Below are 25,253 nucleotides of genomic sequence, written 5' to 3'. Positions count from 1 at the left end.
TGAAGAAACGGTTTGGCGAATCGTTAACAAAGGTCATAGCACACTTATCCTGAATTTTCCACACGTTTTTGAAATGCTTTTTGTGTACATGCTCCCAACAGTATGGGACTAGTTATGCACCGAAAATCTGGCGAAAGAAAAATAATTAGAAGAAAAAGTTTTGAGGATTATATATAGTGTGCCTCATCAGGCACACTGAACAAAAAGAAAAGGGGTCTGCAGCGAGCGACGCTGCTTGGACCCCTGGACAGGAGAAAAGAAAGAAACATGTTCCTATTTTCTATTTTCTGAATCATGCCTTTGCCCACAGTCCCTGAACACAGCAAGAGAGGAAAGCCGTTTCTCGGCCCCTCCCCCTCTTTCCGAGCAACGTCCGATGTAACCCGAACGTTTCCGAAAAGTAACTCGTGGTCTCATTTCATTGGCGAGTCTCTCGTCCAATGAGCGGCGGCCATCTGTGCAGGACTGGTCACTGTTAAATTCTCAGGTTACATTTCCTCCTGCAGCAGCAGCGGGTTTATTAGCTGGTCTCATCTCAGAACCGTCCTCTTCAGCTGCACGACACCGGACTCAACCGCAGACATGAAGCTTCCAGCGGCTCTCCTCGCTGTTCTGGCCTCGATAGCTGTCACCATTGACGCCACCGTTTACTTCAAGGAACAGTTTGCGGACGGAGGTGCAGTATGAGCAGCTCATGGCTTGTGTCCTGACTGTATGAATGATGTTGCTGTGAAAGTGTCATGCTAACTGCCTTCAGTATCAATTGATAGTTTCTCTTCAATATCTAGTCTGTTTAACCCTAACTCTTTTAAAATAACCTTATTGCGTTCATTGAACCCATTCGAACAGGCCGGGCCACGTTCCTTACTGTTAGTCAAGTGAGAGATGATATTAGCTAAAAACCTAGCTAAAGTAGCCCAATACAGCAGTTAAATAAATGTTCTGATATTATTTTTAAATGGAGATTGTCTGATTTTTTTTTATCAGACAGTGGCAACAGAGCAGTTTACCGTCGTCTGTGAGTCTAAATATTCTTTCACTTTTGATATTGTGCTGCGTTCAGGTGAAATCCAGTTCAGCTGCAGTGTTTCTGTTAAAACTACTCATTTACTGACTGTCCTCTGTGAGCAGAAACAGTGACAAGAAAAGCAGAACCCCAACCCCCCCCACCCAAAAAAAAAAGTTACTGCACAGCCTGTTGCACTGTTAACTATCAAGATCAAATTTAGAGTAGTATCTTTAGGCTATTCCACGATATTTAATTTGTATCTTGATATACCTATTTTCTCTAAAATGACATACCATAAGTTCTCAAATAGTGATCATCTTACAGAATATGATTGCCGGAGATTAAACTGCCCTACAGTATATATAGGAGGTCAAATAAGATATGATAGAACTTTATTAATACCAGAGGAAATTCTTGTGCAAGATTGCTCCAGAATTACAGAAAAATTACAAAAAAAACAACAATAGAGCATCATATAAGTGAAATATACATATATAACATAAAGTGTATGAAGAGTAAATACAAGGAAATGGTGCCTAGTTGAATAACAATAGAGGTAGGACAGGTTAAGTACAAAGGTAAGTTAAACAGACAAAGCAGTAATGACCATTAGATTGAAAGTAATATTGGCAAAGAGCAAATATAAAATAATAACAACACCAGGAAATGAATGTAAAAATAGGTATTAAATGTAGTTGTGCATACTGATAATGAATAGCGATAGTGAAAGTAATATGCCACAGTGTATTAAAACATGATGTTAAACTTAAAGAAAAAGTAATATTGCACATGATAATAATGAACATAATACAGCCCCTGATATTGAAAAGTAATATTCCTCATAGTTTTAAAGTTTGTATATTAAACATAATATAAAAGTACTATTACACATGATAATGAAAAGTCACATTGTACATGATATTGAAACATGACATTTAAACATAATAGAAACCTGATACTGCATGTGATAATAAACATAGTATTTAGTATTTATTATAGTATTTGTTTGCTTTCATTTGAAAATTTTAACACCATGAGATTTTTGATAACTAATCATCAGTAATAGATACAATAGTATACTATAGTGGATATTTATGATTAAGCAGCTAAAGGCAGTTTAGAAAGTGGTATAGATTTACTGTAATACAGCCTTTAAAACCAGAAAAAACACAATATAATATCCAAAATGGTCCTTTTTTTTTCTCTTTAAAAGAAAAAGCCCTAATTGAAAGTATGTGTCGGGGGCCAGCAGTGTAATAAATGTATCATGTAGTTTGGTAATAGTGATGATTGTGATTGTGGTCGCTGTGTTTCAGATGGATGGAAGAGCCGGTGGGTCGAGTCCAAACACAAGTCAGACTACGGCCAGTGGAAAGTGAGCGCTGGAAAGTTCTATGGGGACGCCGAGGCTGATAAAGGTAATCACTCTGTCGCGGAGACAGTCGATACTAATGGATTTGCATTATCTCAAATACTTGCAAACGGTGTCTACTCATGCAAGCGTAGGTAAAACAGGTTTGTGTGTATGAGTCGCTCTCAGTATAGCCACAACAAAAACAAGAAATAGCCCTTTAAAGTATGTACTGAGATTCTACCCAGGACTGGAATAACCTGCCAGGGCGTCCTCGGGCAAAACATTTCCCACTATGCTTCTGTTGACACCTTCAACTAGAGCTGCAAGGATTAATCAATTATTAAATTAACTTCCAACTATTTTGATAATTAGTTTGAGTAATTTAAGGAAAAAAATCTAATTCTCTGATTTTTCTTTACTCCTCTCTGACAGTAAACTGAATATCTTTGAGGGGTTTTTTTTCACCATTTTCTGGCATTTTATAGACCAAGCAACTAAATGATCATAAGATTCATTGATAATGAAAATAATCTCTAGTTGCAGCCCTATCCCCAACTACTGATGCATTTACTGTTCTGAAATCCTCCCTGGCCCCAGGTTTACTCTGTGGTCATTTGATATGACAGGGATTCATTTAAGAATTTTTTTTTCCTCCAGGTATTCAGACCAGCCAGGACGCCCGCTTTTACGCCCTGTCATCCCGCTTTGAGCCCTTCAGCAATGAGGGGAAGCCCCTGGTCATCCAGTTCACCGTCAAGCATGAGCAGAAGATTGACTGCGGAGGCGGCTACGTCAAGGTCTTCCCCTCCGACCTGGACCAGAGCAACATGCACGGAGACTCTCAGTATTACATCATGTTCGGTGAGTCATGTTTAGCGGCGCTGAGGCCTGACCCACAGAACACGTGAAGTGTGTGAGCAGACAGGACTCTGAAGGAGGCTTGATGCATATTTCCTGACCACTCATTTTGACATTCAGCTGTTTTTACTCCTTTGTATAATCTGTACAGTGAAAACTTTGACAAAAGTTATTCATTGATGTCTTTTATTTCATGCCTAAATTGTGCTGATGGCGTAAATTGACATAAAAAATTAGGACAAAATCTCTGTTCATTCTGCCCTGATGATTAAAGACAAGATAAAATAGTTGGCTCTGTTCAGGTGGACAACCTAATTAGATCACAGTAATCAGCATCTCAAAGCACTTATAAATCTGGCAAAGTGCTTCATTTTCACCAACAGCCTGCCAGGTGGAAAGAAAAAAAAAAAAAAAGAGAAGCGACGACCTGTCTGTTGACACTTTTCTCTTGTATTCAAGACTGAGTGTATAGTTCCCAATTAAAACTAGCGCCTTGTGGATTAAAGATGTGCAGAAAAGCCAAGCCGAGCTTTTAGTAAAACATCTCCTCTTAAAATAATCTGCGATTTCTTACGACTCATTAACAGACACTAACTCATTCAGCAAACATTTAACATGATTCAGTTTTAAGTGTCAGCTCCATGTTGAGTGAATAAATGTGATGTTTCCTAGATAATGCTTGTCTTTCCTAATGGTGCAGTTTACACATTTTTACTGCTGATTTATTAACACTGAGTTTAACATGATGCTGAATTTAAGTGAGATATATGAAAAAAAGTCTATTTTATCAGGTAATAAACATTATCAGTGGCTGATAACCAATAATGATGCATCATTGATGACTGATGCATTCATAGGGGAGACCTGGGATGTTCACTACAAATAAAACTATTGAACATCTAAACAATCACAGATAATGAATCAATGTCAAATACAAGGAGTTCTTTTGTAACAACCTACCCCACTACTGGGGTGAGTTTTAACACCAGCTGAGGACAGATGCAACAACAAGAGGTAATTTGCTGATTTGAGGTCCACACTATCCAAATAATGGAAGAACTTTAATGAGGGATAAAAAAAACCAATTTTGAATAAAGTGAACAATTTAAAGTGACAAAAAACAACTAAAATGTGACTGAAGTTAGAAACAGAAATTGTGACTACAACTGGAGAAAACTAAAGCATTGACTAAAACTAAAACTGAGTTTCACTGAGTAAATCTTGACTAAAACCAAAAAAGACAAATATGACAAACTCAATAACATTTACAGTAAGCGATTAAAACGTCTTGTCATAATTAACACTGGATCTTTGTCTCCAGGGCCTGACATCTGTGGATACAGCACAAAGAAGGTTCACGTGATCTTCAACTACAAGGGACAGAACCACCTCATCAAGAAAGACATCAAATGCAAGGTAGCTGCTGCACAGAGCAGCCTGCTGTGAACTAGTTAGAGTTTAGTTTTTATAGAAGTTGAATTTAAATAACTCCTTTTCTCCAGGATGACGAGCTGACCCACCTGTACACGCTGATCCTGAATCCAGACCAGACGTACGAGGTGAAGATCAACAATGAGAAGGTGGAGTCCGGCTCCCTGGAGGAGGACTGGGACATGCTGCCCGCGAAGAAGATCAAGGACCCCGAGGCCAAGAAGCCCAGCGACTGGGACGACCGAGCCAAGATCGCCGATCCCGCCGACACCAAGCCTGAGGTGGGAGATCAGTTTAGACATGCATGAAATCTTTTGCCCCGCTGATATTCTCAGACACTTCAGTGACTCCTCAGATGTAGAGTAGGTAGAATAACATGTTAACTGATTGCAGGAGATGCTTGATGTTCTCTGCAATTCGTGGAAAAAATGTGTGCATATATCTGTATCTGATCATCTCTATCATAGATCATGATATTGACAAAAATCCAATATTAGGCATCCCTCATTTTTAAACTGAAGGCTTAATTGGTAACTCCTAATTCTTCCGTCTTCCAGGACTGGGACAAGCCAGAGACCATCCCTGACCCTGATGCCAAGAAGCCTGATGACTGGGACGAGGACATGGACGGAGAGTGGGAGCCTCCTATGATCACCAACCCAGAGTACAAGGTTAGACTGTTACACACAAGAAGAGCGTTGTCAAAAATATCCATCTATCAATACTGAATATTTGAAATGCTTTCAGTGCTCATTTTTCACAGTATCAATACCAGAGCTGCAACAACAATTGTTTTCATTGTTAATAAATCAGTCAGTTATTTTCTCCATTAATCGATTAACTAACCCTGTCCCAATCCTGTCAGTTGAAAAGTAGGTCCAGACATCTGGACATATGTCCATGTGCATGGAAAAAAAGGAAAAACGATGTAACACAATGAAAAACAGCAAAAAACAAAAAAAAGACATGAGATGAGAAGGCTATACAAGATGAAACAATGAAAAAATGGAAAGCAATGTAACAAGCCGAAAAATTATGTATTATATATATGACAACAAAATGAGAAAGATGTAACAAGATGAAAAACAGCAAAACAAAAAAGATGAAACAACATGAAAAGTGTGATGTAATAAATGGAAAAAATGAGACAAAAATGATTAAAGAACTGGTCCAGTAAGCAGCTCAGTCACTGCCTCTAAACCCTCTCATGATGTCTGCAGGGCGAGTGGAAACCCAAGCAGATCGACAACCCCGACTACAAGGGAGCCTGGGTCCACCCCGAGATCGACAACCCCGAGTACACTCAAGACGCCTCCATGTACAAGTTTGATAGTATCGGAGTGCTGGGCCTGGATCTGTGGCAGGTAACCATGACTACTGACCCTCTGAGAGCTGAAAGAACTGAATGACAGGACCTCAGTGGTCAAAATGGATATTGTAGTTGAAATGATCTGTATTCTGTGAATAAATAATGATCATGTGTTTGTTCAGGTGAAATCTGGCACCATCTTCGACAACTTCCTGATCGCTGATGATGTCAAAGAAGCAGAGGACTTTGGGAAGGAAACCTGGGGAGTTACTAAGGTAGGACTGTACTTGAATAACATATGTAGACCCTACTGTACACTCAATTCTACACTCAACAGCCCCAAACTAAACAATTTAATTAATGAATTTATGTGTTTCGGCTCTTACCTTTGTTTGAGCTGGATTAGTGTCCCAGCACTTTTCAATAAAAGTTGCAAAGCACTTTGCATACGAATATAAAAAAAGGGCAATAGAAACAGTTATAAGATAATAAGATCTTTTGATAAAATACAATGAAAGATAATAAAACAACAGTAAAATCAATAAAAAAGCAAGTCTAAAATAGTTTTTTTTTTTTTTTTTTTTTCAATGTGTTAGCTTCCTTGATCTCCTCTGGGAGAGCAGAGGCCCAGTCACCTTTAAGTTTTAGGTTCTGACTGAGGAATGGTCAGAAATGACCTGCCAGAGGATCTCAGGTTGCACTTAGTTGGGGGGGGGGGGGGTCAGGAGGTCAGGTATATATTCTGGAGCTAACCCTCCACGAGCTTTTACAAGTGATCATTACCATTTTAAAATCTAACCCTGTCTGTGAGTCTGGCTGCTTAACCACCACTATCTGATTAAGGACATTAAACCAACTTGTGTCTTTTGTGCGACAGGGACCAGAGAAGAAGATGAAGGAGGAGCAGGAGGACATGGAGAGGAAACTGAGGGAGGAGGAGGAGAAGAGCAAGAAGAAGGACACCGAGGGCGAGGACGAGGAGGAGGACGAGGAGGAAGACGGCGAGGAGGAGGAGGACGAGGAAGAAGAGGGCGAGCAAGACGAGGAGACGGATGAGGACGCAGGGACGGAAGAGGTCACAGGGAAAGACGAGTTGTAAAGTTGACTGCTGCGCGCTTCTCTCCGCAGGCTCAAACCAGCGGCAGGGGAAAAACAAAAAAAAAAAAAGAAAGAAAAGAAACGGAAGCCCTCTGGACTCTGGCCTTTCTTACAGCAGCCTTTTATTCAGGTGTAGGGGCGGGGGAGGGGGAGGGTGGAGGCGGGGTCAGGTCACATTTATTTTTTATTAATTCCCTGGCTTTTTTTAGCGTTCAACATTAGAGACGGGAGAAGGGTTTACATGTTTTTCCTTCTGTTTGTGTGTCTGCTTCGGTTGAAAGTTTTCTAATTTAATGTGATTTACTGAATGTGGTCTGTCCCGTGGTGTGTGTGTGTGCGTGTGTGTGTGTGTGTGCAACCCCCAGTTACTCACAAATAATTCACTGTTATTTTTGTTGGAATGTCCAGTAAATGGAGGGTCATGCACTTTTCTTTCACCTGTGTGATGTAGTTCTCTTTTTTTTTTTTTTTTTTTTTAAATTAACCCCCTTCATAATTTATTCAATCATTACATTCATTCCCTGAAGCAAGCTGTCAGCTCCCAAAGCTCTGATTTTTGGACGTACGCCTTTCCTCCAACTCTGTGTGTGTGATGTGTGTGTGTGTGTGTGTGTGTGAGAGAGAGAGAGAGAGAGGGAGAGAGAGAGTGAGACTGCATTAGACAGACTGTGATTTTTACAATCCTCATTTTGTCATTGTTCTGAATGAGTGACCCATGGGTGCACACTGTCTTTGAGTTTCAATGAATAAATTGAAGCTTCTCCCAACAAGCTGATGCCTCTTTTCACTGTGTGAAGGAGAAATGTAGAGAAAATATTCTGATCTCAATATATAGGCAATTATTCAGATGTGTAATTATAGGTGAAGATGGGGGGTGTGTGAGTAAAATTTATTAACACCTGATAGTGGCATTTCTTGCAACGCAGAGTCTTCAGTCATGACTAATAAAGCTGCTATTTTGCTACAAAGCTCTGTTTTTATATTGTAATTTTATATTTTAAAAAGTATTAGTTACAAAGGGGAACCATTTACTGCAAACTACTGTTAGAAATAGCTGACAATTAGCCTGATCAGGCACCTTCAGATATCAATACACACATTATTATACCATTAATCAAGCCAATAACTACTAGCAGTTAACAGCCTAATCATCTTTTAGCAGTTACCTTGTGTTTCTGTCATGACAAAATGATAAATAATTCACATATTAGCACATCGAATTAAACTAAATCTCCATGCACTCTCCTGGGGAAATATTACACCAAACTCCCTTTAAAATATATGAAATATTAACAATTTATTATGTCTGTAAAAACACATAACTCTAGAAACACAAAATAAAAGGTGTATGTGTATCAGCAGCATTCTTGTCAATTCAGCATCAAAATAATCCATAAAGGTAAACTATTTCTGTACAAACTTTACATTTTGGACTTTGTCCCTGCAACTCATTACCAGCTGCTGTCGGTCAGCTGTGCTACTTTAGGATAGGAGGAGGATAGGAAGGAGAGGACAACCTTTTCACAAACTTAGACTTCTCACTAAAATATTGCAGAACATTTTGTTTTATTTTGTGTTCAAAAATAGCAAAGTTGCATGATCAAAAATCCTGGATGCAAAAGCAGGCACTGAACTAAGAAAAATGATCAAATATAAGTTATTATGTTTTGTCATTTTTTGTAAGGTTTTTGTAATAAATGAATAAAATATGTGTATATCAGATAACTTACAGGCTGACCAATATATGTCTTGCTCCAATTTACACCCAAGTGTATATTACCCAGCATGGCAGAGACGAGGCGGCCCTGTGTAAAACAAACAGCCGCATTGTATGTCTTCTCACCCTGGTGTTCAATAAAATCAACAAAATTATACATCATTTTAATAAAAGAATTCTGTGATCTTGGAATTTGCCCCCCACGCACAAGACTTAAGTCAGGATATCCCTGACCACTGATACCTCTTTTGCTTTGATTTCCACCTTCTTCAAAAAATCTGTCTCTTTTGAGTCTCCCAACTGTGACAGTATGCTGGAGGACCCATGTAATGGAGAAAGGCTTGTGATCCCTTAAAAGGTTGTCAACTTTTGACCTGTCACAGGTTGAATATTTCTACAGGTGATGGTGGCGACCAGTTAAACAAATGAGTGATTCTTCCCTTTTTTTTAAAAAAAATATTTTTCCCATTTATTATCTTACATTTATACATCTTTTACCTTGCATACCACTACCCTTGGTTAAAGATTGCATTATGGCATTAATGGCCCTCTTAGGGGGGCGCCAGAAATCACAGGTGGTTTGGTCCCCAAGACTTTGTCATCTCTGAGGCTGTCAAAATTAGATTTGCATGTGAACTAAAATAATATTTTTTACAAAAAAAACAAACAACTGTAAACAAAACAATTTAAACAGTTACAATTTGTTGTACTCTTTTAAAAATAGTAGGCTACTTAGTAGGCCAGAATTCTGTGACCTCTCAAGGTCTGTGATAACGAATCATTATCCTTCTTTTGGTGAGGATGAGTGTGTATAAGCTACTCTAGTCAAGTCTTATACTAGAAAATATATACTTACCAAAAGGTAAAGATTCTATGCATGGAAACAATTATAATTAATATTCATTTTGAACTATGGCCTATTAAAAATACACTTCTAAAATACTTCAAACTCAAGTGAATGTTGATGTCCAGACTGCAGCTTTACAGTTGTGGCTTGGACTCAACCATCCACTTAAGTTAGATTGATTTTTTCAGCTATATTTTTTATAGAAGTAGCTCCTGGTGTGGACGGTCTTTAACAGATGATGACACCGTTTTATTGGCTATTTTTTTCTACACTCACTCTCCAAGTATGGTTATGTCCGACAGCCTGTGAATGCGGCAGCGTGTCGTGCCCTGCCTCCAGCAGCAGATGGCGCCCCTGCCCAGCCTGCTCCTCTGCTCCCCTCTCCGCTCGGCTCCGCGGCACTGAGACAGCTGAGTCACACATACATTAGAGGCAGATAAATAGATACTGTGAGGAAAATAGCGGCTTCAGTGAAGATATAGCCGTGAAGACACTGCTTTTTGAGCCCGGCTGCCTCTGACACCGCGTCCGAACATGCTGACGATAACGCTGAAGACGCTCCAACAGCAGACGTTCAAAATAGAAATAGACCCAGAATTGACGGTGAGTAGAAGTTAACGGGGCTGAAGTAAACACGGTCAGTCAGGCCGGGAGGGCTGCCCAGCTCTACACTGTTGCATACAGGAATGTTAGCTAATGTTCAGACATGGCCGCGGTTCAGGCTGCTCAGCTCAGTGAAGGAGACACGCTGAATAATTAGCATATTTGAAAAAGTAATGTTACATCAATGTGACAAATATGCGGTCAGACAAGTCAGCAATAGTGCAAGGACTACAGTAACTGAGTTCATGTGAGGTAATGTAACGTTAGCTGAAGTTAGCTCGGGTAAGACCGGAAGTGAAGAGGTTCCCTTTCAAGATAAAAGCGTAACATTTTTAATAAGCATTTCAAACACCGTCGGAGGAAAGAACTTTTCAATTAAAGTTATGTCTTCGTTTGCTGAATAATATAGTAAATATGAGTAATATGTATTCCGGAACTGGTTTGACTTTACTTCTGGGTATTTGTCAGGACGTTTAAGGCCATGTGAGAAGATTAGAGGGTTTATTTTGAAAACACCAAGGGGACATGTTGTTTGTAGTTTTCTTTTAGCTTGATAGTTTTGACTTGTTTCAGTGTCTCACCATGAATGACGGTGCAATATTTGAAACTTCATACCTGTAATGTAGTATTGGGAAGACTGGTGACAGAAAATGAGACAATCATCATTAGAGAAACTAACAGAGTGTTTTACAGTTTTTAAAAATAATATAGGAGGTAACATGGAGGAGTTTATATTAGCTAGGTCTATGGAACTAATGTTTCCTGTGAGGTGTTATCATGTGAGTCATTGGCACTACATATAATAAATACATAGCATTAAAAAAGATTTCGTTATTGGGATAATTTATTTCTTGTTTAAAGAAATCTAAAAAATATTGTCATTTTGGCGGCTCTTTCTTGACCATAAACTGCTGGTCAGACATCCTTGTATATGTCAGTCACAGGGCCGGCTCAAGACAATCGGAGGCCTGAGGGAAGATTTTCTTTGGGGGCCCTGCTTACTTTTCCTGAAGATGAGAATTATTAAATAAGAATAAATTATACATATACAATTGTGCAAAACTAGAATAGACAGATGGAAAAATACTTAATTGTCTAATTGCTTTGAAATGGCAGAAATTTGTCTTTGCTTACAAGTGCAGAAAAAGGCTGGTACATTAAAAACACAACATATAACATCCAAACAAAATACATAAAAAAAAACCCCTTACATATAGGCACAAAAGGAGCTACATTAAAAACAGCACCAGGTGCTTGTTGGACTGAGGTTGAGGTTAGGAGAAACACAATAGAAGTGAAGTGCTGTGTGCTCAGGTAGCAGGCTGACTTTGAAAGGTGCCTGTCCTTATGGATTAAGATATTTTTTCTGGTAACAGGAATAAATTATATATTATGAGGACACACACAACCGTTGCTCCAAATGGACACCGGATCCACAAGGCAGATATGATGTGTATGGATACTTATGTATACAGTTAAAAACAAGTATATTCCCGGCCTTAGGGGAAATTTTATGACCTTGTGAAACCCTGTCCATAACAAATTCTTAATTGGAGGAGAGTTATTATTTTTTTCCCCTCTTGTAAATTTGGCAAAACCTTGAATCCCCATTTCTACTCTCTGTCTTTGTTTTCTTCTGTTTATTTTTGGCAGCGGTGGAGGAATACATGCATTTTGTAGGTGTCATGATATTGTACACCATCAGCATGATAATAGATTGAATTAATCAAATTCCTCCATTGACATAGTAGATGGTACTTACTCTATGCCAGTGGTTCCCAAACTTTTTCTGGCATGGCCCCCTTTTAAAAGCTGAAAAAAGTTCACACACACCCTCCCCACAATTATTATCAATCAATAACAATAAGGGCAGCAACTGATAAAAATGGATTCAAAAGTTGAATTTTTTTAAGTGAAGGTCAGCATGATAGCAAACTAATCAGCAAAAAATGATCAGTAAACTCCTCTTTGTTTCTTTTCTCTTTAAAAATTCAACTTTGTTTCACTCAATATTTATCCTTTGGTATTCTGCTCAACCCCACAGTACCTCTGTGTTACCCCAGGGGGGGCTGCCCCTCAAGTTTGGGAGCCACTGCTGTGTGCAGTGACAGTGAAGTTGAATCTCACTTGATCTAACTTAATCTAAAACACAAACACACATGATTATTTCACTGAAAATGTTCTGCGTTTTCTGTGACCTGTATTCAAACACAAGCAACAGAGGAAACTTACTCAGTAATGTATTACTGTGATATTATTATTTTTTTTACCTAATGCTGTGTACAAGCAGCAGGTCAAGGCAGATTCATGTCAGCTGTTAGTCAAAAAGCTAATGAGGGAAGGAGAATGAGGAAGAGAGAGAAAGGTGTGCTTAACACAGGTGGAAGTAATGTCATTACTTTGAGTTTATTTGGATCCTCGAGAGAGATAGAATCTAATTTAAAGTTCACACTCAGAGAGCGAGAATTTGTTTCCACCACAGCCAAAATCTGGACAGCTGACAACACGCCTCCTGGGTGTTAATAGTGAAGTAATAAAAAGTCATATATGACGAGTGACATAATTAATTACTTTGGATACCAAGTAATATGTAAAGTAATTTTGTTTTTTGCAGGAGTAATAATGGGTGCACATGGCATCACAATTACCCTGAGAATTTATTATTAATGTAAATGACAAGTTAAGAATTTCCAGAAGTACTATTAGTAATATCAACCATAACTAATTATTTATTAATGTATCAACGATCAGCTTTTTTGCCAACAGCTATAACAAGCTTCTTATTATATTGTTGATTAGACATTATAGACAGAAATCAGGAATACAAACTGTCAGATGTGAATTCATACAGATTTTGGTGACAACCCAGAGGAAAGGAAAAGTTCACAATAGGATCTGCTCTTTGTCTAGCTGGTCTCTCCTAGACATAAATAAAATAAAATTAAAACTAATATGAGACTTTAACCATCTTCTCATACTTCTTAAATTCTGCTCCTGAGAAATAGTCCTCAGTGTGAGTCCAGCTGAAGATCTTAAAATGCTCTTTCCTTTGTCTCATTGCACTGATTCTAAATATGCCTTAAATAATCAGCTCTTGAAATAAGGATAATGAGATCTTAAATGTGTCTCCGTGGTCAAATTAAAGTCTTGGTGTTCTTAACATCATCAAGGAGAAACCTGTGAGACACCTATAAGCTCAGCAGAAGATCTGCTTTTCTTTTGTTTGCTCCTTTTTGCAAAACAAATGAGACTTCAGTGATCTTGAAATAAGAATCTCATTTATATATGAGACAAAGAAAAGGCAATTGTAAGAAACAAAATTTTCCTCTGAGAACAGTTATTCTCTGGAGAGCATCAACCTTTGAGCAATAACACATTCCCCAACAACTGTGAGACCTCACACTCACCTTCTGTAGATGACAATGACACAGTGTAACATGTGGAGTTGGTTTAGTTTCAGTGATATCACTGTCTCATGTGTTGATGGCAGGTGAAAGCACTGAAGGAGAAAATAGAGGAGGACAGAGGAAAAGATGCATTTCCTGCTGCGGGACAAAAACTCATCTATGCAGGTGAGCCAGACGCAGACTGTGATACAGTTACAGAGAAAAAAATACATGTTAAAATATCATAATCAGTCATACCAAGGCCCCAGAATACGCTTTGTTTGTTTCATTTAATTAAATTCACCCAAACATGAAAATTCAGTCATTATCTACTCACCCTCATGCTGATTGAAGGTCAGGTTTAGTTTTTTTAGTCCACAAAACTCTGTTGGAGTTTCACAGGAAAACAGTGTCTCAGAATCTCCCAAACAACCCAAAAAAGTCTAAATCACCTCCATATTGCTCATCTGGTGTAATCCAAGTCTACTAAAGCCCCAACATATCGAGCTGACTTGAAATAAATTATTTACACCATGTTTTTAGGCTAAATCTTCACTGTAAATACTTAGCTCGGAGCTACATTCATGTGCATGAGCACACCATTTGAACTGGGTGCGTGTGGTGTATTAACGGTATGTCAGGAGAATTCAGGAGACTTGGTTTACACCAGACAACCATATGGAGGCATTTTATGTTTTTTCCATTGTTTTATTATGTTTGAAAACTGGTCACATTCACTTCAATTCTTTGGGAGATTCTGCAACACGGTTTTCCTGTGAAACTCCTGCAGTGATTTGTGGACTAAAAAACTAAACCTGACCTTCAGTCGGCATGAGAGTGAGTAGATAATGACTGAATTTTTATTTTTGGGTGAATTATCCCTTTAAGTAATCAAAGGTTTGATTTTAAGTGGTGGACCCCCAACATTTAAACTTCTGTGGGCTGTTTTGTCAAATTGTGGAAAGTATTTTTCATGCGATTCGTAACTTGCAACTTGTTGCATAAATGTTTCACCACGCAGCGTCAGCGTGTTAATAGTTAATACCACTCACAGCACTTGTCATAATTGTTGCGCCACTTAAAACCTTATATCTGCATTAAAAGAAGTTGATCATGCAATGTTCAGAGATGAAACAAAAAGTCACAGAAATACAGACTGTTATGTAGAATAATAAAATATCTACATGTTTTTGATACGTCAAGAAGTTACTGCCTTTATGCTTGATTCTGTTCCATATCTTCCCAGACTGTGGGCTGTCTGAGCTTCTATTCCACAATTGTGCCATAAATCTCATGTGCTGTTTCTGCTTGAATGTCTCAGGCAAAATCCTAAATGATGACACACCGCTGAAGGACTACAAAATTGATGAGAAAAACTTTGTGGTGGTCATGGTTACTAAGGTTAGTGTCGCACAGAGTTATGTCATACTCACTGCTCTGAACGCAAACACTGTTTTATTCACAAATTATTTCCTGTCACTTATACTTTTTAACTTTCACCACTGGTACTCAACACTTCCTCCATGGACGATGAACATTAATAGCCTTCCAGCAGCTCAAAGAGAATTAGGCTTATAATTTGAAATACTTACTGGAAGTGTAGAGTTTAGAGCTGAATATCAAATTAATCACCAAATATTTTGGTAATCAATTAATTGGAGTAATCTTTTTAAGAAAAAAATGCAAATTCTCCCATGCCAGATTCTTAAATGTGAATATATTCTGGCTTCCTTAGTTTATAAAACAAAAGTCATCCCTCATCTTTTAACTGTCCTAACAATAACCAACTGTGATTGTTTGGTTAAAATAATTCCTTTATTCACCAAGTTAGATGTGAAAAATATTCTGGCTGTACACTGTTGTTTCTCCATTTCAGCTGTTTTGTTGAGTTTTATTTTGTTTCTATCGAGTTTGAATGAAGGTGATGATGATTGAATTACTGTTTACGATCTTTTATGAGAGAAAAGCCTTTATTTTTCAGCCAATATTTGAATACCAGCTTTTACTTGAGTTGTGGTAGTACTGATTTGGAAGTATAACATTAGAACTTAAAAAAACTTATTTTAAGGAAAGAAAAGAAAAAAGAACAAGCAAAAGTTAAAACTATGCACATCATGCGTAGATGTTCAGATGGTTAACATTAATGGGTAAACGGGTTACGGCAGTGATGGGACCCATTTTTTCTCAGCACAGTGAAAAAAAACAAATGTTAAGTCAAAAAAAAAAAAAAAAAGAGCTTAAAAACTTAACAGTCTGGTCTGGTTGAGTGAAATGAATAATGCAGTAATGCTACCTGTTTTATCCACACAACTAATGATAAAATTTCAAATGTCTTCTTAGCCTAAACCAGCTCCTCCTCCACAAGCAGCCCCTCAGCCAGCTCCCCAGCCAGCTGCAGCTCCAGCACCACCCTCAGCCTCAGGCCCAGCACAAGCCGCTGGCCCGACACAAGTGCCCACCACGCCGACACATGCAGCGTCTGCGCCCACCCCCGCCCCACAGTCAGTGCCTCCCTCTGAATCCTCAGCCCCGGTCCCAGAAAACACCCCAGCCGCTTCAGTCGAAGCAACAGCAGCCCTGGACTCAAACACAGCCGCGGACTCGGCTCCAGACTCGGCTTCAGCCGCCACCCCGGCCTCTGCCCCGGCTCCTGCTCCTGAAGTTGTTCACGCAGCCCCGACCTCTGCCCCCGCAGACCGCCCCACCCCTGCTGCCCAGCCGGAGGAGAAACCACGGGAAGAGCCTGAGAATGAACCTTCAGCCACTGAACCAGTCCACTCCTCTGCTTCCAGGTGGGAGGAAACCTGTCTATCTTTTTTAGGCCTGTCTGTAGGGACGACAGTGTTCGTCTGTCTGCTGGCTGGTCCACCACTTTGGTCCAGATTGAAATGTCTCAACAAGTATTTGAAGAATTATGATTTTATCAATGATTCATTCCACTGAGAATGAATTGTAATAACTTTTAGCCTAAGAAATGATAGTATGCTAAAATAAAGAAAGGTATAAAAAAGATTAGCATGTTAGCATTCTGACATTAGCATTTAGCTCAAAACACCACTGTGCCTACCTAAGTGCAGCCTGATAGCTGGGTAGACTTGTTGTCTTGTTTCTGTGTTGCAATGGATGTAGTTTCCTGTGAATGTTGGGCTTTGGATTGTTATTCACTCTTTTTTTCTTTGTTCACTACTGTCAAAGCCTTGTTGATGAACTGGGTCTCCTTGAAGAAGCAGCATCAATACTGGGTAATATATCTGATGATTTTTCTTCACTATGTCATGAATTAAAACATACCCATGTACTGGTTGTATTCTGCTCTCTCCTTTCAGTCGACATTAGTCTTGGAACCAGAAGAATCTCTAAGCTCTTGTTTTATTTGCTGTGTCAGAATCGTCTGACCATCCCTCAGATTTTCACCTGTCCCGGATCACAGCTGTTTATTTCATGTGGGGCAGGTTCAGTAAGATGACTGACAGAAGAGCCTGATTTTAGAAGTCACGTGACGTTGACTTCACACGTTTTGAGCGCAATGCACCCGGCTCCTGAATCTCAGATCAAATTGTGAAACTAGGCAGTGCTTACTGCATTGTCTATTTTTATCTCAGATGTTTTCAGAAACACATTTAGTGTACTGTTCAGCTGTAATACGAGAATGTTTGTCACCAGGCCACCAACACCTGCTTGAAACTGGACCAGACGCTGTTTGCATCACCCAAAGCTCAATTGGAAATGTAGTACCAAAAAGTAAAAGAAATTTATAACAAATTGAGATTAAAAATGAGAAATCATTGAAAATTCACTTTTTTTTTTGGGTTTTATGCTACTGCTCAGTAACCTGCCATGCTAGATGGTGTGTTACACAGAACGATCTGTGAAGGCATCCTTAGAAACTGTTTGGAAAAGGGCAAGCACTTAAAAAAAACAAAAGCACTTTGCTTTGCAGGATGAACCACCTGTCTATCATGTCTAAAACAGGCTAACTTCAGCCAGTCAGATCAAACTGTTGCAGAAGCTGGTTGGGAGAAGAGTAAAAACATCTTCTCCATGAAGAAAAGCCTTCAGTGCCGTTCTTTGCTCTTCTTTCAGTGAAGAAATACTCTCAAGTTTTATCTACATTAACCTCTTCAGGAGCCGCCGTTGTTTGTTTAAGACGAGTGCCTTCCACGGATGTTTCTCGCTGTCGTTATACCTAAAACCACTCCTGTGTAATACCTCTTGCTTATCAGCTGATGGCAGATCTAATGAGCTGAACTTATTAAACAATATGTGACATGTCTAAGTAGTGACTATGCCGTAAGTGAGCAAAAACAACCTCCTCATTTCATCCAGCTCTCAGTAACCTCCTATGTCTCTGTCCTCTGTCTGCTGCTGTGTCCACAGTGACAGGTCCAGCCTATGAGAACCTGGTGTCAGAGATCATGTCGATGGGTTATGAGCGGGAGCAGGTCGTCGCTGCGCTCAGAGCTAGTTACAACAACCCAGACCGAGCTGTGGAGTATCTACTCATGGTGAGGATTTCACTTCATTCTTAGCTTTGTTGCTTCTGTATTCTGCAGTGTGGAGTAAATGTTTATGTCCTGCAGGGTATTCCAGCAGAGGCCAGTGATCTTCCACCTCAGGAGCCAGTGAGACACAGCGCTCCATCCAACCCCCCCACCCCTGCTACACAACAACCGCAACAACCACGACAGCCAACAGCAGCCCCAACCAGTAAGAGCCAGAAGTGGCAAAAGCATGCACATTCTCTAGACAAGTCGAAGTGTAAACAAAGAGTGGCGAAAGCAAAACTGATTCAACTTTTCTACTCACGTAAAAGTGTGAAAGTACAGGCTCTGAAATATACTCAAAGTGTGAAAGTAAAAAGTCACCCTCTGAAGGACATTTCAAATACCAAACCATATATGATATTTCACAGTGACCTGATTCACTTACATTCATGACTTACATGATTAAACTTTTTTTTTCTACAGTTTATACCTGGGGAGAAAAATGTGTCCTAATTGACAATAAAATGACATCTTAATAAACATATTTTAAGCATTTCAAATACACAAATACAAGCTTGTAAAGTATTTTGTCATAACTTACAGCTTACTTTTTCTTTCCAACAAAATATGAATTATAAAATACTCAAAAGTAAATAAATATGTGTTTTAGATACATTCAATTGAAATAATGCCTACAATGTCTACAGTATACCACTGAATTACACTTACTTAGTACTTTTTACTGTACCTTTACTTTAGTACCTTGCTTAGTGCTTTTTACTTAAGTACTAAGGTGAAAGTAAAAGTAATAATGTCTGCAGAAAACATGAATAGCAGATGTACTTAACTCTTTAGAATGTGTTTTTTTTGGCTGATGTAAATATTGTCTTTTAGGGGATTAGTTTATGAACATGTCACCTTTCTCAGAGAGGAAGAAGAAAATAAAACACTGACAGCACAGGACAGATTTATGTTTTCACTGCATGTAGTAGAACCGGTGTTTGCCCTGGAAACAATATTGAGCTAGGTTTTGACCACCGGTTTGTTAAATTTGTCAAAGTTTTTGGCACAAAAAGCTGGTAAAGGAAGTGAAGTACAGACTGTAGACTGTAGACTGAAGACTGTAGACTCCTCCAGTTTTTTCCTCAGACCTGGGGTCCCAACTAGGGATTAAGACAAGGGCAGTATTGCAGTGAACAGGACAACTTCATGGCAATTTTAACTTGATTTGTAGGGCTGTAACAATTACTGGATTAATTGATTATTTATTGGCAAAGCAATACTTTTGATGATATCATCTTGGGATTTTTTCTTACCATTTTCCTACATTTTATAGACCAAACAACTAGTCGATTAATTGAGAAAAATAATTAACCAATTAAATGATGATGAAAATAATTGTTAGTTACTTCCCTATTTGATTTTATCATCAGATTGATTCGGTACCTTAAATTTGTTTGAACCTTCTGCAAACAGACTTCCCATCTGGTGATTTTGTGGTACTCTTGTCTCACAAGCAACAACAGAATTAACTGGCCTGTTCCCTCTTCCAGCAGGGCCAGTGTCTGGCAGCCAGCCTCCCTCTGCTGGCGGAGGCTCCATCTCTACAGGGAACCCTCTGGAGTTCCTCAGGAACCAGCCTCAGTTCCAGCAGATGAGACAGATCATCCAGCAGAACCCAGCCCTCCTGCCAGCCCTGCTGCAGCAGCTGGGCAGAGACAACCCACAGCTGCTGCAGGTAGGTACCACACCACCAGCAGGGCTTCCTGTCAGGGATTCAAGTTTTTCAAAACAATTGTTAACAGAACAGTAAGAAAAGGACGTCCACGAGTTCAGGAACAAAGACAAGACTGGAATCAAAGACTTATAAAAGGAAAATATAAGATAAGTGCCCTGCACATGGGATGGGTGGTTATATCTTTTTTGAATCTTGTGCAAAAATACTATCTGGACTATAGAGGTAATATTCACAAGTACATAAAAATCAGAGACCATATCACTGCCAATTCTTTCAAAATAAGAATCCAAGATGGAACTTGTGGATTTATCTTGTATACACACAGACCAGCTATGTTCTACAAAGCCCTGAATGGCCTACAAAAAGTATCTGTCTGATCCGAGGATCATTTGGCAGAAGGGAACAGGATGTGAACCTGGTGATGAAAAATAGTTAAAAATACCTTTAAATACTGAGAAAAGCATAACGGAGGCTAGGGGGAAATTTACACAATATGAGTTAATACATGAGTTTTATTTTACTCTTTCTAAGCCCCACAGGATGGACTCACTGACAAGTGATTTATGTTGGAAATGATACAGGACATTTCTACATGCAATCTGGGAATATAAACTTGTTCATCTATTTTGGGAAAAAGTTCTAGGACATAAATAGAAGTGTTATGTACTACGGTAACTAAATCAATACGACTATGCCTGATGGTGGATCAAACAGAATCGCCAAATGTTTCAAAATATGATTTTACAGTGATAAATGTTGGGGTTGTCAAAGCCACAGACTTGGAAAAATGGTTGGATAATATCATGAACAAATGTAAGCTAGAATCAGTAATGAAGGTGAAGACTTTCAGAATTTAATCTCTTGCTATAAAAGTGGAAGAAATTTACATCCATTGAAAAATGCTGTTCTGAAAGTATCAGCACTCAATAACAAAGTGATATTTGACATCTGTTTAATATGCACCTGCTTGTAAATGTACATCTGACACAATCATTTTCATCATGTTTACCACGTACTGTTTATCTGGGTAGTTGATCCATCTGTTTTTATGTCGTTATGTGAAACGTGTGTATGTGGTGGTATTGATAGTGTTTGTTTTAATGTCTTGCAGCAAATCACGCAGCACCAGGAGCGCTTTGTGCAGATGCTGAACGAGCCACGAGGTGGAGAGACGGGAGGGGAGGGGGCCGAGGCCCAGGGGTCACCACACACCAACTACATCCAGGTCACCCCACAGGAGAAGGAGGCCATTGAGAGGGTCAGTTACTGTGCCAGTGTCTGTATAGATGAGAGCAATCTCATCTGGGTGCTTTGCTCCTGTGCCATACCTTGACCCTTTTTTGGGCGCAAACAACCACTCTAATTTGGCGGAAAATACAAATTTTGAGGTCTTAAAGTTTAAACTCATAAAATAAGACAATGTTGAGCTATTAGGAACCCAAATCCTCTGACCAGTCAGGTGAATGATCATGCTATGTCTTTGTCAATCAACAACTGGCATCATTACAGAGAAAAAATCAAAGAAATAGAGGTTGGTGAGTGTCTGCCACCATCAAAGTAGAAGAACAGCTCCACCTAGTGGTCAGAGGTGATATATCCTGACATATACAAGTACTTTATTGAATCTTCAGGTGATTAGTTTTAGTCGTCTTTCCACTGTGGTGTTGTGGTAAACTAATTTCATTGACAAAAGTAACGAACATGTAAATGGCACTAGCCTTCTGTTTTTAGCGCTGGCACTTTCACAGCATTTATTTTCACCCAAAATGCGGCACGGTCGAGAGAAAGTGACATACTATGTCTGCTCTCATCCATGAAGTCCCATTGAAGTGTTTTGTTGTCATGATAACTTCACATCTTGCTCCATAATCAAAATAAGTAAAAAACAGATTACCATTCAGCTAAAATAAAAAAAACATACTCTATGATAGAATATTATTCTGGATTCCCCGAGCCATTCTGATCACACATTTTTATCATTTGTAATGAAAACTGGCTCATCATAATCTTGACTTATGTTGTCTTATTTAATTATAATGACATGAGCTTATTTATGTACTGTGGTAATACAAAACTATATATACTGTATATATATATATATATATGTATATATATATATATATATATATATATATATATACAGTATATATAGTTTTGTATATATATATATATATATACATATATATATATATATGTATATATATATATATATAAACGCTAATATAAAGGTTAACTTTGGTATTTCAACCATATTTTCTCATGTTTTTGTGTCTGAGTGGCTAAAGGGAGAAAGAGTTTTGAAATTGGTCCAGTATTGATGGAGATGGCTGCAGCCAGCAGAGGAGGAACTGAACTATGACGCTGTCCCTCTGGGACTACCAGAGGGACACACCATCAAAGTGTGTCCACTGAAAGCACTTGTCTTTTGCCACTGACAGGCTCAGATTGTTATTCTAAGTGTCTGACAGCATTATAGAAAGGATCCCTACAGAGACAGACCTTTTCAAAGAGAAATTTATTATTTAGCCAGAAACATATGCTATATTGCTCTGTTCAAAGTGACCAGACTCCATTGACAGAAGCAGCATATTTTAGCATATTCAAACTCATCAGAAACTAAATAAAACTTACTAATAATGTCCTGGCTCATCTTTCTACTGTTCCAACAATCATCAGCTTTGACTGTTTGGTTGAAATAAACCCTTAATTCACAGAGTTAGATGTGAAAATATTCTGGCTCTACATGTGGTTTCTTCCCTCTGCTTCTCTGATATCTGACATCCCACTTGTTCCACTCCCGATATTTCCACATCTAACTCAGTCAGTTAAGTCAGTAGAAACACAGGCCAAGACATTTTGCTGCGTCTGTTTCTGTCAAGTTTGAAAGAAGATGATGATGATAGAATTACTCTTTCTGTAAATGGTGGGTTTGGTGTGAGCAATGAAAGCTTTTTTTGCTTAAATAATATGTGTCTTCCTCTTTAACAAAAGCACTTTCTCTGTAGGAATCCTTTCCATAATGTTGTCAGACACTTAGAATGACAATCTTTAACAGCCTGAGCCTGTCAGTGGACAGAATTTGACGGTGTGTAGTTGCTCTTAATGTGTACATTCTTCTGCAGTTTCAGTAATGTTGCTTCCATTTGTCACTAAGACACAAAAACATGGGAAAATAGGTTGAAAAATACCAAACTCACTCTTTGAAGGGCTACAAGCTGCAACCTAATTGGAAATTCTGTTTTGTATACTGATGGAGAGTATTTATGTATGTGTAATTTCACCACTGTATGGAGTCTTTCAGTTAAGCAGTTTGCAGCAATGTACAGACGCTGATGTAGCAAAACAAGCAGCATTAGTGTTTTCAGGACTGTTGTTAGCCATTTTGGTGCCCTAAGCATGATTGCTGTTGTGTTACAAAAGTTACACTTGCCCCAGGTCTCCCCTATCTCAAAATAATTTGAACTTCTCTGAAAATAATAACTTATCTGGAAATAATGACGTGCATGTAAGTCTTTTTGATAAGGTTTCTCAGTATTTTAAGATACTGTCTCAGTCACAGCAGTGTGTGTGTGTGTGTGTGTGTGTGTGTGTGTAATGTGACCATTTGTGTTGTGTTCCAGTTAAAAGCGCTGGGCTTCCCCGAAGGCTTAGTCATCCAGGCTTACTTCGCCTGCGAGAAGAACGAGAACCTGGCCGCCAACTTCTTGCTACAGCAAACATGGGACGATGAGTAACCTCACATCACATCACCTGACACACACATCACCGTTCAACAGAGTGGACGACAGCGCTACACCACGTCCACCAGGGAGGAACAGGGACAGAAGAGGAAGAGGACATTTGTTTTCATGCCATGTGACTGTGGTCTGATGATGGTGATGATGATGACGACAACGACGAAGAGTTAGCTGTGCTGCCTACTTTACATTCTGCTGTGATGATCATCATAGGAGCTCACACTGAGCCGTGCCTCACTGCTGCTACATTGTTACTGCTGCCGCTTGTGCCGAGTGATGTGCCCAGAGAAGTCATGTCAACAGTCTGCATCACCTTCACAGGAGTCCCTCAGGCTACCTGCATCACATATGTTAGACTACTATACACAGACAGACAGTATATTCACCTCAGAGTGTCTGTGGTGAATATATTCAGAACAAAATCACATTTTTAACATGTTGGATTAACCTGGAAATGTCATGCAAACTGTTGACTTCACTGTTTGAGAGATAGCATCGCTTTATATTAAAGTTCAGGTCTGATCATTTCGTTTACCCTGCTTCTCTTATCCCTGGAAATACACCCCAAACTCATCAAATATCTACAACTCAATGAGTCCAAACAAACAACACAAATGTGTTCTTCAGGTGGCCTTCTGTTAACCATGATTCTCTCTGTAGAACATGTAGAATGTGGAAGCAGTTGTTGCAGGAGGATTTGAAACTTTTTCGCCCATTTCTGCCAGAAAAAGAAGAATTAGATGAAATGATTGGAATGACAAAGATATAAAATACAGAGTTAAGAAAATAACTAAAATTACATCTATTTACTGTAAGTCCAAATTTTGACTTGGGTAAAAAAAAAAAGAAGAAAAGTCAATTTCTTCTAGATTTTGACTTTGGAAGTTATTTCAAACTTACTATCTCAGTGTTGTGTTAGTATCTCATGAATTTGATTGAAAATCAAAATTGTTAATTTGTTATTTAATATGGCAGATAAGATATTTTCACATTATTACGACATTTTATAACAAGAAACGTTTCTTGTTATAACAGTGAAGTAATTTTATTGTTGTATCGCAGTATTGGCCTTTTAGTAACTATGGTTCAATCTGTGGAAAATAGAATATGAAAGCAGTTGTTTTTGGAGTATTTGAAACCTTTCCACCCATTTCTGCCAGAAAAAGAAGAATTAGATGAAATGTCCAGAATGACAAAAATAAAAAGTAGATAAGTCAGCTCAAATTATGACTATTTGCTGTGAGTCCAAATTTTGACTCGAGAGTATATGAATGTCTTGATTGTGTTGATTTTGAATTTTTAAGTCAAAATTCTAAATAATAATTTTTGACTGACTATCTCAGTGTTGTCTTAGTATCTCATCATTTTGATTGAAAATCAAAAATGTTTACTTGCTGTTTAATATGGCAGCGTTCTGCTGCAGAAAAGACAAATGGATCAGTATCACAAGGTAGCATGAAAAGTTCAGTGATGTTTTTCATGTTATAACATGATATTTTGACATTATGATAACTTATCACATAAATACACATTTCTTATAGGGTTACAAATTGTGAACACTTATCTTAATCAATTGTTGATTTTATTTTTTATTTAAAAAAAACATACAAATTTTTATTAAACCAAAAGATATCAGTTTTTCTTCACCTCAATCAAAGCTTAATTTCCACAACAACATATTG

The 25,253-nt window shown here is 38.6% G+C and overlaps 2 protein-coding genes across 3 annotated transcripts; both read left to right on the top strand.

The window, feature by feature from the left end:
• The first annotated feature begins 488 nt into the window (after positions 1 to 488).
• LOC146323458 (calreticulin-like) lies at positions 489 to 7,829 on the top strand. Its single transcript, XM_084722433.1, has 9 exons — positions 489 to 676; positions 2,326 to 2,427; positions 3,021 to 3,224; positions 4,543 to 4,637; positions 4,724 to 4,933; positions 5,210 to 5,323; positions 5,873 to 6,016; positions 6,144 to 6,236; positions 6,839 to 7,829. Exons 1-9 carry the CDS (start codon positions 583 to 585, stop codon positions 7,058 to 7,060), a joined length of 1,278 nt encoding a protein of 425 aa, XP_084578559.1. The 5' UTR covers positions 489 to 582; the 3' UTR covers positions 7,061 to 7,829.
• Positions 7,830 to 9,992: 2,163 nt separating this feature from the next.
• rad23ab (RAD23 homolog A, nucleotide excision repair protein b) lies at positions 9,993 to 24,798 on the top strand. 2 transcript variants are annotated; one of them, XM_084722435.1, is made up of 10 exons: positions 9,993 to 10,226; positions 13,717 to 13,798; positions 14,934 to 15,013; positions 15,953 to 16,404; positions 16,808 to 16,854; positions 17,990 to 18,117; positions 18,193 to 18,319; positions 19,653 to 19,834; positions 20,946 to 21,092; positions 23,455 to 24,798. In XM_084722435.1, exons 1-10 carry the CDS (start codon positions 10,158 to 10,160, stop codon positions 23,566 to 23,568), a joined length of 1,428 nt encoding a protein of 475 aa, XP_084578561.1. In that variant the 5' UTR covers positions 9,993 to 10,157; the 3' UTR covers positions 23,569 to 24,798. The 2 variants fall into 2 exon arrangements, with proteins under 2 accessions (XP_084578561.1, XP_084578560.1); XM_084722434.1 differs by having other exon boundaries at positions 9,994 to 10,226; positions 19,650 to 19,834.
• Positions 24,799 to 25,253: the final 455 nt, after the last annotated feature.

This window comes from Lutjanus erythropterus, chromosome 7, assembly GCF_056507025.1.
Source record: "Lutjanus erythropterus isolate fLutEry1 chromosome 7, fLutEry1.hap2, whole genome shotgun sequence".
Lineage (NCBI taxonomy): Eukaryota > Metazoa > Chordata > Actinopteri > Lutjaniformes > Lutjanidae > Lutjanus > Lutjanus erythropterus.
Note: the sequence above shows the minus strand (reverse complement) of the source record. Positions and strands in the feature narration are given on the sequence as shown.

Bases quoted from the DNA above. Each gene is read 5' to 3' on its own strand.
- rad23ab (XM_084722434.1), top strand. From the start codon at position 10,158: ATGCTGACGATAACGCTGAAGACGCTCCAACAGCAGACGTTCAAAATA. The intron at 15,014-15,952 runs GTTAGTGTCGCA...ATGTCTTCTTAG, and splicing joins TGGTGGTCATGGTTACTAAG to CCTAAACCAGCTCCTCCTCC. The intron at 18,118-18,192 runs GTGAGGATTTCA...TATGTCCTGCAG, and splicing joins CTGTGGAGTATCTACTCATG to GGTATTCCAGCAGAGGCCAG.
- LOC146323458 (XM_084722433.1), top strand. From the start codon at position 583: ATGAAGCTTCCAGCGGCTCTCCTCGCTGTTCTGGCCTCGATAGCTGTC. The intron at 4,934-5,209 runs GTGGGAGATCAG...TCCGTCTTCCAG, and splicing joins CCGCCGACACCAAGCCTGAG to GACTGGGACAAGCCAGAGAC. The intron at 6,017-6,143 runs GTAACCATGACT...GTGTTTGTTCAG, and splicing joins TGGGCCTGGATCTGTGGCAG to GTGAAATCTGGCACCATCTT.